Source organism: Schistocerca gregaria, chromosome 2, assembly GCF_023897955.1.
Source record: "Schistocerca gregaria isolate iqSchGreg1 chromosome 2, iqSchGreg1.2, whole genome shotgun sequence".
NCBI classification, from domain to species: Eukaryota; Metazoa; Arthropoda; class Insecta; order Orthoptera; family Acrididae; genus Schistocerca; species Schistocerca gregaria.
This window is the reverse complement of record NC_064921.1, coordinates 780,830,986-780,848,625: the sequence shown is the minus strand read 5'-3', so window position 1 is coordinate 780,848,625 and position 17,640 is coordinate 780,830,986. Positions and strand designations below refer to the sequence as shown.

At 43.4% G+C, this 17,640-nt stretch overlaps 1 protein-coding gene across 1 annotated transcript in view; it reads left to right on the top strand.

Moving 5' to 3' along the window:
• Positions 1-7,495: 7,495 nt before the first annotated feature.
• LOC126336473 (dehydrogenase/reductase SDR family member 11-like) overlaps positions 7,496-17,640 on the top strand; it is a 40,674-nt gene continuing 30,529 nt past the window's right edge. The window contains exon 1 of the mRNA XM_050000212.1: positions 7,496-7,627. Coding sequence (XP_049856169.1) covers positions 7,496-7,627 — 132 coding nt within the window. The remainder of the gene's footprint in view (positions 7,628-17,640) is intronic.

Sequence of the window (17,640 nt, the reverse complement as noted above, 5' to 3'; positions counted from 1 at the left end):
ACTTCTTTACTCAGTGGAGAGGGTACTTAAATCAAAAGTCTTCTGCCGATATGTTAATGATACTTTTCTAGTGTGGCCCCCCGGCTGAAGAACAACTCCGTCGGTTTCTTCAGCATCTGAATTCAGTCCATGAGAAGATCCAGTTTATGATGGAAATGAAGAAGAGCGGTTATCTGCTGTTTCAGGGTGTCGGATTCATTCAGAAAGTATATGGGTATTCCGTTTACCGTAAGCCCTCACATACAGACCTGCAGTTACGTCTAGCTATAAGCATCTTTCACAAACATACAGGCGTTCTTCCAACGTTTGTGCACTGGAAACATGTTGTGTCTGACAGACACAGCTTTGCAAAGGAGCTGCAAAACCACAATCTGGCAGATTAATACTTTGTGCCGGACCGAGACTCGAAATCGGGACCTTTGCCTTTTGCGGGCAAGTGCTCTACCTACAGTCTGTGTTCACATCAGACCTTTAGCAGGATGAAGCAATACAATCCGTAAGATCAAGAGAAGGAAACGTTCAAGTCTAGGGCAGTCCTCCCAGATGTCAGCAATATTTCGTAGAAATTAGGCAAAATGCTAAGGAAAAATTCTGTTAATCTTTCAGGCACCTACAAATATTTGGATTCTTCTCTAGTAGTGCGAAAGTCTGGAATCTACGGAATACAGTGCCAATGTGGCAAAGCCTACGTTACTGATTGCCCTGGGGAGAACAATATTTATTCGTATCGAATTACGTACAGTGCAGTGAATTAAGACTTTTATGATCATTGAAAGACGTACGTAAAAATATACAGGAAAACATTTTTCATTCAACGCAATTGTATTTAAACACAATATAGATTTATCATGCATATTGTACTTTGTTATAGGTCAAAAATATTAATAAGTGCGAAACAGTTGAATGATTTTATGTAATTACTTTGTCCGGTCTCTATCTTGGATGAGGGTAGACGTGAGAAGCATTGTAAAAGTACTTACGATGCATTTTGCTTGAATGTATTTGTTTATTAGCTCTTAAAACCTTTATTGATGTATCTTTAGCATCCCTACATGTTAGGAAACTGATCACTTAGTTTTTCAGAATGTCAGGAAGTGCAATACAGTGCGAGCCTATGAAAGATTGTTGTCGGTCATTTTAACGGTCGCAACATCTTATTTGAATATTGCCAATATTAAACGGGACAGAGCCGCGGTAATAACTTACAAAGTTGGCATTTTGATTATGTTATTTAACTTCCGTGTCATTTTAATTTATTTGCAGGAATTAATAACAGTTTTCATTAAATTTTGTGGTTGCCACTTAACGGCTACCTTTTATCTCAGCTACGTAAATTCACAGAAATTAACTTAATCCAAAATGATCAGTGATAAACATGTCAGACAATAATAATATTCCTCTACGCGAACCTAGGACATTAAAGCACTATTAATTTCAATGAAACAGCAACGCAAAAAGAGCCTGAGATCTCTTACTAATATACGAGCTAGTGCGATGATTCACACCGCTCTTTACCTGTGTCATATTGCGGGTAAACCCTTCAAATAATATTTCCATAAAAAAGAGTGTAATTTGAGAGTGATAAATTGTATTGTCACTTTAGTTTTTCTGGCGTCATTTGATGTACAATTATACGTATATGTGCCTACAAGTGATACCGTTTACGGAACAGCACATGTATACACAATTAAATTGCACCACTTGACGTACGGAACAGGACAACATGCACAGATATTAGAAAAACAACACACTACACTGTTCAGACCACACACACAGTACGTGAAAGGTGTGTTGAACATGATCGCCACGCCCGCTTTTCACAGCCCAGTGATACTGAGCATCGTACCTTCACAGAACATTCGACGGATTACTCTGCCACTCTTGGCCTCGGCAAGATACTTCTGGGATTCACTTTTTAAGGAACCTGTGCACATACGTTTGGCGGAAGATCTTTTTAATCGCGACGGCGGCTTTCAAACCGATAACGCTTGGAGCTGCTGTTCTTCAGAAAGAAAACATTTTACGCCTAGTGATATGTTTAGTGACAGTTAATTTTACTACTTATACTTAACTGCGCTTGCCCGGATCTAGACAGGTGCTGTGCATGTAGCATTTCCGTTACACATGAGCCTGCCTGCAATACATGGAACACTATTCGAAGACGGCGCCCATGTAGAGGCTGCCTATGCGTGTGCGTCTCCGCGCCAGTCTTTCGTATAAAGTTCTCGATTTGGAACAGCTCTCTCGAGTCTAAAGCACTCATCTGACGATGGCTCAATAGTTGACAGCCGAAATATCGTGGACGTCATACGACTGCAAACCCAAAATTTCGTGGAATACTCTTTACTCTGCGGAAACATCAGGAATCACAAAGTGTGACATATTTTAAAGTAATTTCTTTCACATATTACCACAAGTACACTTATCAGTAAAGCGAGAATAGTCAACTGTCAGTTTCAGAAGTTGTTCAAAAACCATCCTCTGTGATGGTGTCAGTCGCCTTTTGTTTTGTTCTTCAATTTTTACTATCCCATTTCGAACAGCCTAGCTGTTCATCATCAGGTCACACACACCCACCCACACACACACACACACACACACACACACACACACACACACACACATTTCGGTGTGGATTACGTTCCAAACTCACTGTTTAATACATTTTAAAAATATCACATGTCAGCTTTGGCAGGTAACTACATGTTATATTTGCCGTAGACAAAAGATACACACATATTGTCGTCAGTGTGTATTACAAGAGCAGAACAATGAGACTCTTTGTCCTAACACGAACACTTTGACATAATTTTGGATGTACTCCTTGGTTTATTTACGTTTCGTTAAAGCATGTGGAGCGTGTTACCTGTGGCTAAGTATGTGAATTGCAGTAAAATTAACGTCACTGGAAAACACTAATTATATTTTTCAGAATACTGTGGGCAGCAACACCCAATCAAAGGATACTAGTAACTGTAAGTAACGCAACAAAACTATGTTCGTAATGTGAATGATTCTCGCCTCACTCAGTACTGATACGTTTCGTTAATACATATTACCACAACTACACGACTCCCATACTGCTGTAGACAATCAATAAATAAGTGCTATCTGATGATGAATCGCTAGGCAGTTCGAAACCGGTAAAGGAGTCATAAAAATTGAAGAACAAAGCAAGTGGCGACTGGTGGCAGTAATTCCAAGAAACCTTTCTTCATGACAATCGCAGTAATGCTTATCAGCAATGGGTAAAAGTTTCATTCCCTGTGATTTCTACTGCTTAGGAATGATCTTTTAAAGTCACCAGATATAACAGTTTGAAGCCATGGGTACTCTCCGATGACTCTTTGAAATACTAATGCTCATCCCAAGAGATTGAGTAAATATGTCATTGTTTATCCCGTTTGCGGTGATCTCAGCCGCACTGGCAACAAATATTTTACGTTTATATCGTTCCGCGCTCTGTCTCTAGACGGGCCAGTCGGACCCGATCAAGCACAATATCTTCTTCCGCCAGGGGCGTCACTGGATGGCGTGTGATCACCAGAGCGCTCTCCAAGCCATAGTCAGTTTTTGCGACCCGAAACGGTTACTATTCACTCGAATAGCTCCTCAGTTGGCCTCGGCGAGGCTGAATGCACCCCAGACCAGTCCTGTCACCAATGAAAAATAACTAGCAGCACCAGGAATCGAACCCGGGTCTTCCGCATGGCAGTCAGCCGCGCTGACGACCCAGATACAGAAACGGGCTTTTACATTTATAGCACCCCACTTAGAGATTTCAAGAAAAGTCATTTTGAGAGGTTTCTATTTGACTTGTACGTTCATGAAATCCTCTAAATGTCTACAACACGTTTGTTCTACAGAAATGAATGTCAGGTCTTTCACAAAAGTCACGAAACAACACAGATACAGAAATTCTTCCAATCCATATGTGGCATACAACAAACCAGTGCTAAGCAGTATTGGTTAAAAACAGTCTTGGTTGCAATTTTAGCCTTTCCTGGGTGGCCGAGCGGTTCTAGGCGCTACAGTCTAGAGGTGCGCGACCGCAACGGTCGCAGGTTCGAATCCTGCGTCGGGCATGGATGTGTGTGATGTCCTTAGGTTAGTTAGGTTTAAGTAGATCTAAGTTCTAGGGGACTGATGACCTCATCAGTCCCATAGTGCTCAGAGCCATTTGAACCATTTTTGCAATTTTATTTTTTTTATTTTTCAGCGACGCGTTTCGCCTTATTTAGGCATCTTTAGGTTATGTTTTCAGGTGGACGCGAGTGACACCAAAATCCGCATAACGCATTCCCCTTCACAGGAGCGAGTAACAGAATTTTATGCGTTATGCAGATCTTGGTGTCACTCGCGTCTACCTGAAAAGATAACCTGAAGATGCCTAAATAAGGCGAAACGCGTCGTTGAAAAATAAAAAAAGCTCAAATTGCAACCAATACTGTTTTTAACCAGCACAGATACACTTTAAATACAATTACATTCACAAATTACTTTGTTTCTTTAGAGAGTCTGATACCATCCATCTATCGATAGTGACTAATTCTGTTTTGTACAGGGCCTGTCGCAAATATAATAGAATCCAGTATGTTGTCCTCGACGGTGAGTGTTCATCAGAGAGAGGAGTATCGTCAGGAGTGCCCCAGGAATCTATGATAGGACCGCTGTTGTTCTTTGTATACATAAATGATTTGGCGGACACGGTGGGCATCAGTCTGCGATTGTTGGTTGACGTGCGGTGGTGTACGACAGGGTGCCAACTTGAGTGACTGTAGGAAGATACAAGACGAATTAGACTAAATTTCTAGTTGGTATGACGAGTGGCAGCTAGCCCTAAATGTAAAACTGTAAGTTAATGCAAGTGAGTAGGAAGATAAAAACTGTTATGTTTGGTTACAGTATTACTAGTGTCGTGTTTGACAAAGCAAAGTCGTTTAAATGTCTGGGTGTAACGTTGCAAAGCGATATGAGATGGAAAGAGCATGCAAGAAATGTGGTATCTAAGGCGAATGGTCGACTTCGGTTCATTAGGAGAATTTTAGAAAAGACAGCATACAGGACGCAGGTGCGACCTATTCTTGAGTACTGCTCCAGTGCTTGGGATCCGTACGAGGTCGGATTGAAAGAAGACACTGAAGCAATTCAGAGGCGGACTGCTAGATTTGTTACCGGTAGGTTCAAACAACACGTGTTACGAAGATGCTTTGCCTGGAAATGGAAAAAAGAACACATTGACACCGGTGTGTCAGACCCACCATACTTGCTCCGGACACTGCGAGAGGGCTGTACAAGCAATGATCACACGCACGGCACAGCGGACACACCAGGAACCGCGGTGTTGGCCGTCGAATGGCGTTAGCTGCGCAGCATTTGTGCACCGCCGCCGTCAGTGTCAGCCAGTTTGCCGTGGCATACGGAGCTCCATCGCAGTCTTTAACACTGGTAGCATGCCGCGACAACGTGGACGTGAACCGTATGTGCAGTTGACGGACTTTGAGCGAGGGCGTATAGTGGGCATGCGGGAGGCCGGGTGGACGTACCGCCGAATTGCTCATCACGTGGGGCGTGAGGTCTCCACAGTACATCGATGTTGTCGCCAGTGCTCGGCGGAAGGTGCACGTGCCCGTCGACCTGGGACCGGACCGCAGCGACGCACGGATGCACGCCAAGACCGTAGGATCCTGCGCAGTGCCGTAAGGGACCGCACCGCCACTTCCCAGCAAATTAGGGACACTGTTTGCTCCTGGGGTATTGGCGAGGACCATTCGCAACCGTCTCCATGAAGCTGGGCTACGGTCCCGCACACCGTTAGGCCGTCTTCCGCTCACGCCCCAACATCGTGCAGCCCGCCTCCAGTGGTGTCGCGACAGGCGTGAAGGGAGGACGAATGGAGACGTGTCGTCTTCAGCGATGAGAGTCGCTTCTGCCTTGGTGCCAATGATGGTCGTATTCGTGTTTGGCGCCGTGCAGGTGAGTGCCACAATCAGGACTGCATACGACCGAGGCACACAGGGCCAACACCCGGCATCATGGTGTGGGGAGCGATCTCCTACACTGGCCGTATACCTCTGGTGATCGTCTAGGGGACACTGAATAGTGCACGGTACATCCAAACCGTCATCGAACCCATCGTTCTACCATTCCTAGACCGGCAAGGGAACTTGCTGTTCCAAGAGGACAATGCACGTCCGCATGTATCCCGTGCCACCCAACGTGCTCTAGAAGGTGTAAGTCAACTACCCTGGCCAGCAAGATCTCCGGATCTGTCCCCCATTTAGCATGTTTGGGACTGGATGAAGCGTCTTCTCACGCGGTCTGCACGTCCAGCACGAACGCTGGTCCAACTGAGGAAATGGCATGGCAAGCCGTTCCACAGGACTACATCCAGCATCTCTACGATCGTCTCCATGGGAGAATAGCAGCCTGCATTGCTGCGAAAGGTGGATATACACTGTACTAGTGCCGACATTGTGCATGCTCTGTTGCCTGTGTCTATGTGCCTGTGGTTCTGTCAGTGTGATCATGTGATGTATCTGACCCCAGGAATGTGTCAATAAAGTTTCCCCTTCCTGGGACAATGAATTCACGGTGTTGTTATTTCAATTTCCAGGAGTATATGGGTGCAAGAATTCAAATGTGCTTAGAAGGAAACAGGTTGTAGTAAAGCTATCTAGTGCCCGCCCGGTTGGTCGTGCGGTCTAACGCACGGCTTTCCGGGCGGGAAGGTGCGCCTGGTGCCCCACGCGAATCCGACCGGCGGATTTGTGTCGAGGTCCGGTGAACCGCCCAGTCTATGGATAGTTTTTAGGCGGTTTTCCATCTTCCTCTCCGAATGCGGGCTGGTTCCCTTTATTCCGCCTCAGTTACACTATGTCGGTGATTGCTGCGCAAACAAGTTCTCCACGTACGCGAACACCACCATTACTCTACAACGCAAACATAGGGCTTACACTCGTCTGGTGTGAGACGTTCACTAGGAGGGGGGGGGGGGGCGAACCGCACAACAACCATGTGTTCGGTGTGGGACGGCGGAGGGGTGAAGTGGACTGCGGTAGTCGTCGTGGAGTTGTGGACCACTGCGACTGCGGTGGGGACAGAGCCTCTCCGTCGTTTCTAGGTCCCCGGTTAAAATACAAATACAAACCTGTCTAGTGCATCTCAAGTTATGAATTATGGCTTCACCATCATCGACATGGAGCCCACCACCATAGTCTAAGGGATCAGGACTCGACCGTAAGTGAAGGAATTACCGGGAATTCAATTAAAACTCGGCTTCTCGTGGACCAACTTCGTGACGTCACGCGCTCCACCTGCCAGTTGTCGCAAGCTCTGTGTCCCGCAGGCTATAGCAGAACCTCCCACCTCACCTCCGCAGATGGCGCAGCGCCGTATATAAGAGCGGCGCCCTGCGCCTGGAGGCCAGACGACGAGTCGAGACTAGCCCAGACGACAAGTCGAGACCAGAGACCAGGGACCAGAGGCCTGACTGATGGATCGCTGGCGCGTCCGGGTGGCGGTGGTGACTGGCGCCAGCGCGGGCATCGGCGCCGCCGTGGTGCGCGCCCTGCTCCGGCACGGCGTCACCGTCGTGGGAGTCGCCCGGCGCGCCGACAGGGTGCAGGTGGGTGTGGGCCACCGGGCCACCCAGTTCCAGCTGGAGAGAAAGTAGGGGGTGAGCCCTTAAGATGGTCACGCCACTCCAGCAGCTTCTCTAGTGTAGGCCTGGACTTGGTCTCCTTCAACTATTTTGCCCACCCCCTCCGCCCACACACACACACACACACACACACACACACACACACACACACACACTGCCCTCCTATACTAACGTGGCGATACCTGATGTGTCCTATGTACCGAGCCCGTCTTCTGGTCAGGTTGTGCCATAAATTTCCTTTCTGCCCAATTTTATTCAGTACCTCCTCATTAGTTACGTGATATGCCCATCTATTCTTCAGCATTCTTCTCTGGCATTTCATTTCAAAAGCTTGTATTCTGTTTTTGTCTGAGCAGTTTATCGCCCATGTTTCGCTTCCATACATGGCTACACTCCAGACAAATACTGAAAAAGCTTCCTTACTTAAATCTGTATTCGATGTTAATAATTTTCTCTTCTTCTTCAGAAATGCTTTTCTTGCCATTGTCAATCTACGTTTTATGTCCTTTCTATTTCAGACATCATCCGTTATTTTACTAACCAAACAGCATAAATCTTATACTACTTTGAGTGTCTCATTTCCTTATCTAATTCCCTCAACATCACCTGATTTGATTCGACTCCATTTCATTATCCTTGTTTTGCTTTTATTGATGTTCGTCTTACTCGTATATCCTCCTTTTAAGATCCTGTCCATTCCATTCAGCTGCTCTTCCAAGTTCTTTGCTGTCTCTGATAGAATTACAATGTCATTGGCAAACCTAAATGTTTTTATTTCTTCTTGCTGTACTTTAATTAATATACAAATTTGTAGACAACATTGTTGTGTGGGGATAAAAGCGATTAATTTACTTCTAATCAATTATTCAAATTGACAGCCACAATCGTATTATTTATTTTGTCGCCAACCTGTTTCAACCCGCGATGCGGTATCTTCAGGGATATTTATACCATTTGGTCGCTCGCTGGAGTCGTCACCCTGCCTGTGCACGGTTGGTAACGGTATCCCAGTTGTTAGTTACCAACCGTGCACTGGCAGGGCGACGACTCCAGCAAGCGACCAAATGTGAATTGCCCTGAGGATACCGCATCGCGGGTTGAAACAGGTTGGTGGAAAAATAAATAATGCGATTGTGACTGTCCTTTTGAGTAACTGATTTTTAATTAATATTCCAAATTTTTCTTTTGTTTCCTTTGCAACTTGATGTGCGTACAAATTGAATAACGTCGGCTACAACTCTGCTTCACTCCCTTCTCAACCGCTCAATCCATTTCATGCCAATCGATTCTCATAACTGCCGTCTGGTTTCTGTACAAATTGTACATAGCTTTTCGCTCACTATGTTTTACCCCTGCTACCTTCAGAATTTCAGAGAGTGTATTCCAGTCAACGTTGTCAAAAGCTTTCTCTAAATCTGCAAATGCTGTAAACGTAGGATTGCCATTCCTTAACCTATCTTCTAAGATAGGTTGTAGGGTCTGTATCGCCTCACGCGTGCCCACATTTCTCCGAAATCCAAACTGATTTTCCCAGAGGTTGGTGTGTCCATGTTTTTCCATTCTTCATTGAGGAATTCGTGTTAGTATTTTGCAACCATGACTTATAAAAGTGATAGCTCGGTAATATTCACAGCTATCAGCAACTGCTTTCTTTGGATTTGGAATTACTACATTCTTCTTGCACTCTGAGGGTATTTCACGTGTCTCATACAGATTGCACACAAGATGAAAGAGTTTTGACATGGCTGGCTCTCCCAAGGCTGTCAGTAGTTCTGACGGAATGTCGTCTACTCCCGGCGGCCTTATTTCGACTTAGGTCTTTCACTGCTCTGTCAAATTCTTCCCGCAGTGTTATATCTCTTACCTCATCTTCGACGTCCTCCTCGATTTCTATAACATTACCTTACACTTCATGTCCCTCCTTTCAGCTTTCCCTTCTTTGTTTAGGATTAGTTTGCAGCTGCTTCTCCAAAGGCCTATTTAGTTTTCATGTAGGTGGTATCTACTTTTCCCGTAGTGAAATATGTTTCTAAATCCTTACATTTGACCTAGTAACCCAAAACTGAATTCATGTGAATATGAGCAATCATATCAAACCACCAGGCATGACAGTGTTCAAGCAACGTGGGTTCTACCGTTTGTAATCCAATGGGAATGTGCGCCCAGTATTTTGCTGTCTTGTACGAAACATAAGACGTCGAATAAAGACGCTCTCCGTAGAACAAAGGCTTGCTTCTCTGCCAGTTGTACCAGAAGCCACCTTCTCTGCTGGAAAAAAAAACTTTGCACAGAAATGTGAAGTATAATACACGTTGTGACTTCTACTGTTGCTGACGTGAATTGAATGAGAAAACAGGAAAATTCTATTACTTAAGGCAGCCATTCAAAAAAATGGTTCAAAATGGCTCTGAGTACTATGGGACTCAACTGCTGTGGCCATCAGTCCCCTAGAACTTAGAACTACTTCAACCTAACTAACCTAAGGACATCACACACATCCATGCCCGAGGCAGGATTCGAACCTGCGACCGTAGCAGTCGCACGGTTCCGGACTGCGCGACTAGAACCACGAGACCACCGCGGCCGGCTAGCCATTCAAGACGTTTTAGATTAACTTATCAAGTTGACCTAATTCGTTCAAATATGAAAATGCATGGCGAGGAGAATGAATGTGAAGAACGTGTAAATATAATTTCATACAACTGATCTCAGAAAAGTGAACAAGTCACAGCGGCAGAGGTATTCCTTGGGCATACCTCTGACGGTAAGGAAATTCATCAAAATATGATCGAATATAAATCGCAGAACACTCACAAAAAATCAGTAATAGGGAGTATGTCTAAACTAGCTATATCACCATTCACATGAATTAATGGCACGTGGAATCTGTTCTGAGCCTCGAAACATACTCGCCTCACAAAAACACAAATAGCCGATAGCCACAAGTCAGACGCACGTCCAAGGCGTGAAAGTTATAGCAGTTTCGTGGCGCGAATCAACAAATAGTCAAGCATGAACCACAAGTGTGTTGTCAATTATTGCATTTGTGCATTTACTTGACCAAATCAACCTACATGTCACCTTCTCACCGTACAGCAACACACGTACCCGCGTCGTGCGATACCAGGGACGTCTTATCTCCACACTACGTAACACAGGACTAGCTATTCAAACCTGTGCCGCAGCACTGTCAGCGAGTGGGCAGTGAACTGTGATTCAGTTACCTGGAACTCACAGAATACATCTGGAGTGCCTTACAGATCAATACCACATATCAGTAATCAGAACGCAAAAATGACTGAATTGTAAAATAGTAAAATTCAATATTGAAAGTTGCAATGTAACTGAGAACTTTCACTCTGCAGTAAATACTGACGAGTTATGACGAAGGGCAGTATGTCATTTGTTTTTGTAGAAGAAAATAAAGTTCTGGCCACACATGAATCAACAGACAGTTTCGTCCTTTTCGCGAAAATTCTAATCGGGTCTAGCCACCGCATTTGTACTGCTGCCGTTACGTCGTTAATGTTCTAGTGATTCACATTTGTGGACCAGATGGATATTACACGAAGTAAGTGAGTGAGAAAAAAGAATTTTGACGCGTTGGTTCGTATTCTGTCCGTTGTAGGGAAGCGTCGCCGTGAAGTGGCAGTTACTATTCAGGCACCGCGTATTTCGTTTCAAGGGATAAACGGTAACTGGTCCGAACGAGCCCCTGAGATCGTCCGATTGCTGAGCAATCAGAAGCTCCAGAGAAGTAAGTCCCAACAACACAAATTTATCCTCCAGCGATTGACACCGAATGTCAAGAGGAAATTCCGCTGCTTCCAATTGCAGTGCTGATCCCTGATCAACTCGACTCTCCAGAGCCGTTTCTGTACCTAACGGATGTCCAAGGAGTGTGAAACAGCCCATAGATACATTCTAACACGAAGGCAGAATCAATGCCTTCTCTGCGAGATAGCAATGGTAATACTATCGACAACAGTGCTTTCAAACCAGAGTTACTAAACACAGCCTTCGAAAAATCCTTCACTAAAGAAGACGAAGTACATATTCCAGAATTCGAATCAAGAACAGCTGCCAACATGAGTAACTTAGATGTAGCTATCCTCTGACTAGTGAAGTAAGTTAAATAGTGTACTAAAAGCAAGTCTCCCTGTCCAGACTGTATACCAGTTAGGTTCCTTTCAGAGTACGCTGATGCAGTAGCTCTATATTTAACAATCATATTCAACCGCTCGCGTGACGGAAGATTCGTAACCAAAGACTGGTAACTTGCACAGGTCTCACCGCTATTCAAAAAAGGCAGTAGGAGTAAGCCACTAAATTAAAGGCCCATATCATTAATGCCTATGTGCAGCAGGATTTTGGAACATATATTGTGTTCGAATCACACAGTCAACACGGATTTACAAAACATCATTCTTGTGAAACACAACTAGCTCTTTACTCACACGAAGTATTGAGCGCTACTGACAAGGTATTTCAAATTGATTCCGTATTTCCAGATTTCCATAAGTGTTTTGACACTATACCTCGCAAGCGGCATTTAATCAAATTGCATGTTTATGGAATATCGTCTCAATTATGTGACTGGAATCCTGATTTTCAGTCAGAGAGGCCACAATTCTTAGTAACTGACGGAGACTCATCGAGTAAAACAGAAGTGATTTCTGGCGTTCACCAAGGTAGTGTTATAGGCTCTCTGCTGTTCATTATCCATATAAACGATATGGGCCACAATCTGAGCAGTCGTCTTGGTTTTTTTCAGATGATGCTGTCGTTTATCGCACAGTAAAGGCATCACAAGATCAAAACAAATTGCAAAACGATTTAGAAAAGATATCTCAACGGTGCGAAAATTCGCAATTGACCCTAAATAATGAAAACTGTGAAGTCATCCACATGAGTGCTAAAAAGAATCCGTTAAAGTTCGGATAAACGATAAGTCAGTCAAATCTAAAGACCGTAAATTCAACTGAATACCCAGGAATTAAAATTACCAACAACTTAAATTGGAAAGAACACATAGGAAATGGTGTGGGGAAGGCAAACCAAAGACTGTGTTTTATGGGCAGAACACTTTGAAAATGTAACAGATCTGCTAAACAGACTGTTTGTCTGTCTTTAGAATACTGCTGCGTGGCCTGCGATTCTTACCAGATAGGATTAACGGAGTGCACCGAGAAATTTCAAAGAACAGCAGCACGTTTTGCATTATCGCGAAATAGAAGAGATTCTGTTACTGACATGCTACAAGATTTGGGGTGCACATAATTAAAACGAAGTAGTTTTTCACGGTATTTCAATCACCAACCTTCTTTTCCGAATGCAAAAATATTTTCTGGACGCCGACATAGATAGGCAGAAACAATAATCATAATAAATAAGGGAAATGAGACCCCGCACGGATAGATATGGGTGTTCGTTTCTTCCTCATGTTGGAATAATAGAGAATTATTGTGAAGGTGGTTCCTTGAAACCTCTGGCAGGCACTTAAGTGTGATTTGCTGAGCTTCCACGTGGATGTAGATGTGACGAAGGCATCGGATGTTCTAAGAGAACGAAGCTTACGTATTAGCGTGCAGAGGATGGTATATATATCTACATCTACATCTACATGGATACTCTGCAAATCACATTTAAGTGCCTGGCTTCGCAATTCTCTATTAATCCAATCTCGTATAGCGCGAAGAAAGAATGAACATCTGTATCTTTCCGTACGAGCTTTGATTTCTCTTATTTTATCGTGGTGATCGTTCCTCCCTATGTGGGTCAGTGTCAACAAAATATTTTCGCATTCGGATGAGAAAGTTGGTGATTGGAATTTCGTGAGAAGATTCCGTCGCAACGAAAAACGCCACTCTTTGAATGATTTCCAGCCCAAATCCTTTATATTTCTGTTACTCTCTCTCCCATATTTCGCGATAATACAGAATGTGCTGCCTTTCTTTGAACTTCTTAGATGTACTCCGTCAGTTTGTAATGTCTCTTGCAGTGGTCTCTCCGCGACATTTTCAGAAATTTTATAAATTACATAACTCAGTACATATCTCGAAATATCTCTTCTTATCTTACCGATTATCAATGCAAAGTAGTTTCAAGCCCAATTATTTCATGGAGCGTCCATTTACTCCATGGAATAGCTTCTCTGCTATCTATGATTTCTCTGATGAAAAGAATGAAGGAATGCTTGCGGATTAGTCGTGAAAGAAGGAGGATGTATATGTATGTATTGTTGAGCTAGTCGCCATCTTGATGAGATTCTGTATGAGAAGGAATTTAATACATGAACTAAACTAAAGTAAGTGTGTTCGCGTATTATTTAACTGATTATTATTGACAGTGTCTGCTTACTCTTCTGTGTTGCACGGGATCAGTGGGGAACGTCTTATTTACACTGGACGAGCCTGCCGTTTTGTGTGCTCAAGATATCCAGTTACTTCAAATAAATAGGCTAACACGGTCTTACCAGCAGATCTCCGATCTTCCCCAGGTTATCACCGAAAGTTAATAATTATTACAAATGTTTCCAGGAGATCGACTGACAATTTTCGTCGCACCGAGACTTCGAAATTGCTTCACTGGCTTATGGAATTTAAGTTAAGCTCAATTTAATCAGGATAGAACAGTATTGAACTGTGTGAATGTGATAAGCCAGCTTTGTGAATGAAAATTCCCTTAACACGCGCATGTTTTTACTATCCTGATCAGTGAAGCTAAATCAGGCCGGTGTGAGAGTGGTTTTTAATTTTTTTTCCACAAAAAATATTAATAGTCCTATCTGGTAAGGATCGCACACCGCGCAGCAGTGTTCTAAAAGAGGACGGACAAGCTTAGTGTAGGCAGTCTCCTTAGTACGTCTGTTACATTTTCTAAGTGTCTTGCCAATAAAAGGCAGTCTTTGGTTAGCCTTCCCCACAACATTTTATATGTGCTCCTTCCAATTTAAGTTGTTCGTAATTGTAATATCTAGGTATTTAGTTGAATTTACAATTTTTAGATTAGACTGATTTATCATGTAACCGAAGTTCAACAAGTTCCTTTTAGCACTTATTTAGGGTCCACTGCCACTTTTCGCACCATTCAGATATTTTTTCTAAATCATGTTGAAGTTTGCTTTGATCTTCTGAATACTTTATTAGTCGATAAACGACAGCGTCATCTGCAAACAACCGAAGACGGCTGTCGTACGACATCCAAGGATGCCGTTGTCGATACACTTACTAATGATAGCTATTAGCGGATCATTTCCTGTGGATGCGATATCAACGCTCTATATTGTAGAAGGTTCTGGCAGTTGCAGTTGTGTATCAACAGCTGGGAAATCCCTGGCAGAGAGTGCGTGCTTAGGAGACGTTGGAGTGAGTCATTCGGTGGCCAGTGATCGATAGAGGCGGTCGGGATGCGGTCCAAAAAGGCCGACAAGAAGAATAAATATTTTGAAACTGATAAGAGGAAAGAGTTGCGACAGTAACGGTATTTTCAGGGTAATTAGTTTAGTCAGTCTAAGTTTCAAGAATTATAAATTTTGAACAGTTTGATGATCACAGTGTGATACATGAATGGCAGTAATTAGTAGCAAACTAATTTATTTTAAATATGTAGGTAATTTAAACATACGTAATGAGAAGTAGATGAAAGAAACTGACTTCCGGGCTAAGTGGGATGAGAAATGTGTGAGTCAGAGAGACAAATCATGGACCATAAGCTTTCTGTACATGATATAATAATCTTCATTTATTTAGAGTGGCTTTTATCATTTCAAAAGAACTGTTAAATATAGTTCCCTATGCGTGTAGAACGCTGTGCGTAAGGTGATTTAAGCACACGATTCAACCGTATAACTGCAGACGTACCTGTTGCAATGAACACATATTACTCGTCTGATACCCGTGAAATTTGTAACGTCGCGCAATTTCCGATCTGTTAAACCATTTGACCGTCTGATCGCATAGTCGGATTCCGGGAACGGGACTATTCTATCCTAATAGCACCGAATCAGAACGAGGAAACATATAGGGGAGAGTTTTGAACCATGGAGCACTTTTCAGACTTTCGTCCCTAGCCAGCCAGCCCTCTGAAATGTAATATATTTTCTTAATGCATTTTTAAACAGTGGCCTTCACAATCCTGTGTTAGAGTCTTTTTCTGAAAATATCAAAATTACTACGGAAAATAAGTTTTTTTCCAAATTTGGAAACATATTCCAAGTAACAATACGATTGTTTAGCTAGGAACAAATTTTAAAGTATTGCAGGCGAAAAAATATTGTCAACACTGTTTTTAGTCGTCTGTGTGTTGCATTATTACACACCAATAATAAGTGATATCGAACCATGGAGAAATATCATCAAAAACGGTTTCACGTTCAACAAACTCTGAAACTGTTGCTATGAGAAAGTGACACAAGTTTCCATTTTCATGACAGGTAAGTTTATAAGGCAGTAACGATAAAATATTTATTTGCAAATCTCAAATGTTGCATGGTAATAGGCCTAAGTGATGCACTACTGACGGAATATGGCTCAATTGTTCACACTTTATATAAATAATGTTAAAAATGTATAGAACTGTACTTCCTATAAAATTTTATAACTGAAGAATTAGCAGCATATTCAAAATAGCACGTAAACATGTCACATCTCACAAAACACAACCTCATGCCTAGCAACAACAAAAACAGTAGGAAATGACGGAAACTGTTTACTGTGGTCTCTAGTGCGCATTCTTTCATGTGATTCTACAGTGAATCAGTAGACTGAAGTACCGGCTAAATACCATCGTGTGTCACATTTACACAGTCCTCTAGGATCAACACTGTTCTGTGCAAGCCACTGTCGAGAGTGGCAGTGACAACTAACTCATTCACAACATTCTCGCTATGGAATTATTTATGAATAAAATGATTAAAGTTGGTACTGATCTTTCACGGAAATGCACTGACTGAATAATGTCAGGGGACTAGAATAATTTTTAAGTAATAGTGGCCCCCGTCTGCTCGGACAAACTTCAAAATCGTTTGCTTATAGCAAAGACGCACATAATCAACTATTGCGGGTACAACTATGACATTCTGAATCATGCCTGCAGATAAAAATATTGCCTGTGATTACTGAATTTATGGTATTGAAACCAGTATGGCAATAATTTTGACAGAATATTCTTAACGCTATAAAACATGCTGTGATTACTGTAGCATCCCAATAAGCTTGAACCTGAAAATACATAGACGCTGCAGCACACTACCACTTACCTTTAAAAATCTATGGGTAGATCATTTAATCAGGTACAAAAATTAAAATCATCAGACTTGTAAAACTCATTTTTTAACCTCTCTGAAGTACTACACACCAACCGATAAGCAACAATAATATTAAATTACGCTGGAAGGCAAATAACCGGCTTGGGTTTATTGAAAGAATTGTAGAGCGAGGAGGTAGAAGGCACCATAGTGTCTTTCCAAGTGATTTATCGTTTCCAACTACAGTGCCGTGTTCCCCTCAGTCAGCGTCGCTGGGTCCCGCAATGCTGAGGACACCACTTCGCTGTCTGTGAAACAGCTTGATGCGAAATGGCTGTCTCAGTGACCCAAGCAGCGCACTGCAGTGTGGTGGGCTTGCACGACCGTGTAGTTGCTGCGACGTCAGTCGAATCGGCGATCTTAGCCCCTGCCGCCTCAGCGCTGACACCGGGAAGCCGCTAGGCGGCCCAGCGGCGTGCTTCCTCCCCTCCCAGCGGCAACAAGCGCCCGCGATCCGATGGCTGATCTGCGGCACTCGCCCTGGATGTCTCCAGTGCACGTTGGGAGCTGAGACGACTGCCCGAGGTAGCAAGCCATGGAGTGGCCCTCCATTGGCTGGCTACAGACCCTGCGTCAGCCTCAGAGGGCAGAGGGTCGAACCAGCGACCCGCCATGGACTGGAATGCTGGCGCCCCATCTGCTGCTGTGTGTAGTCGGTGGTGTGACACGC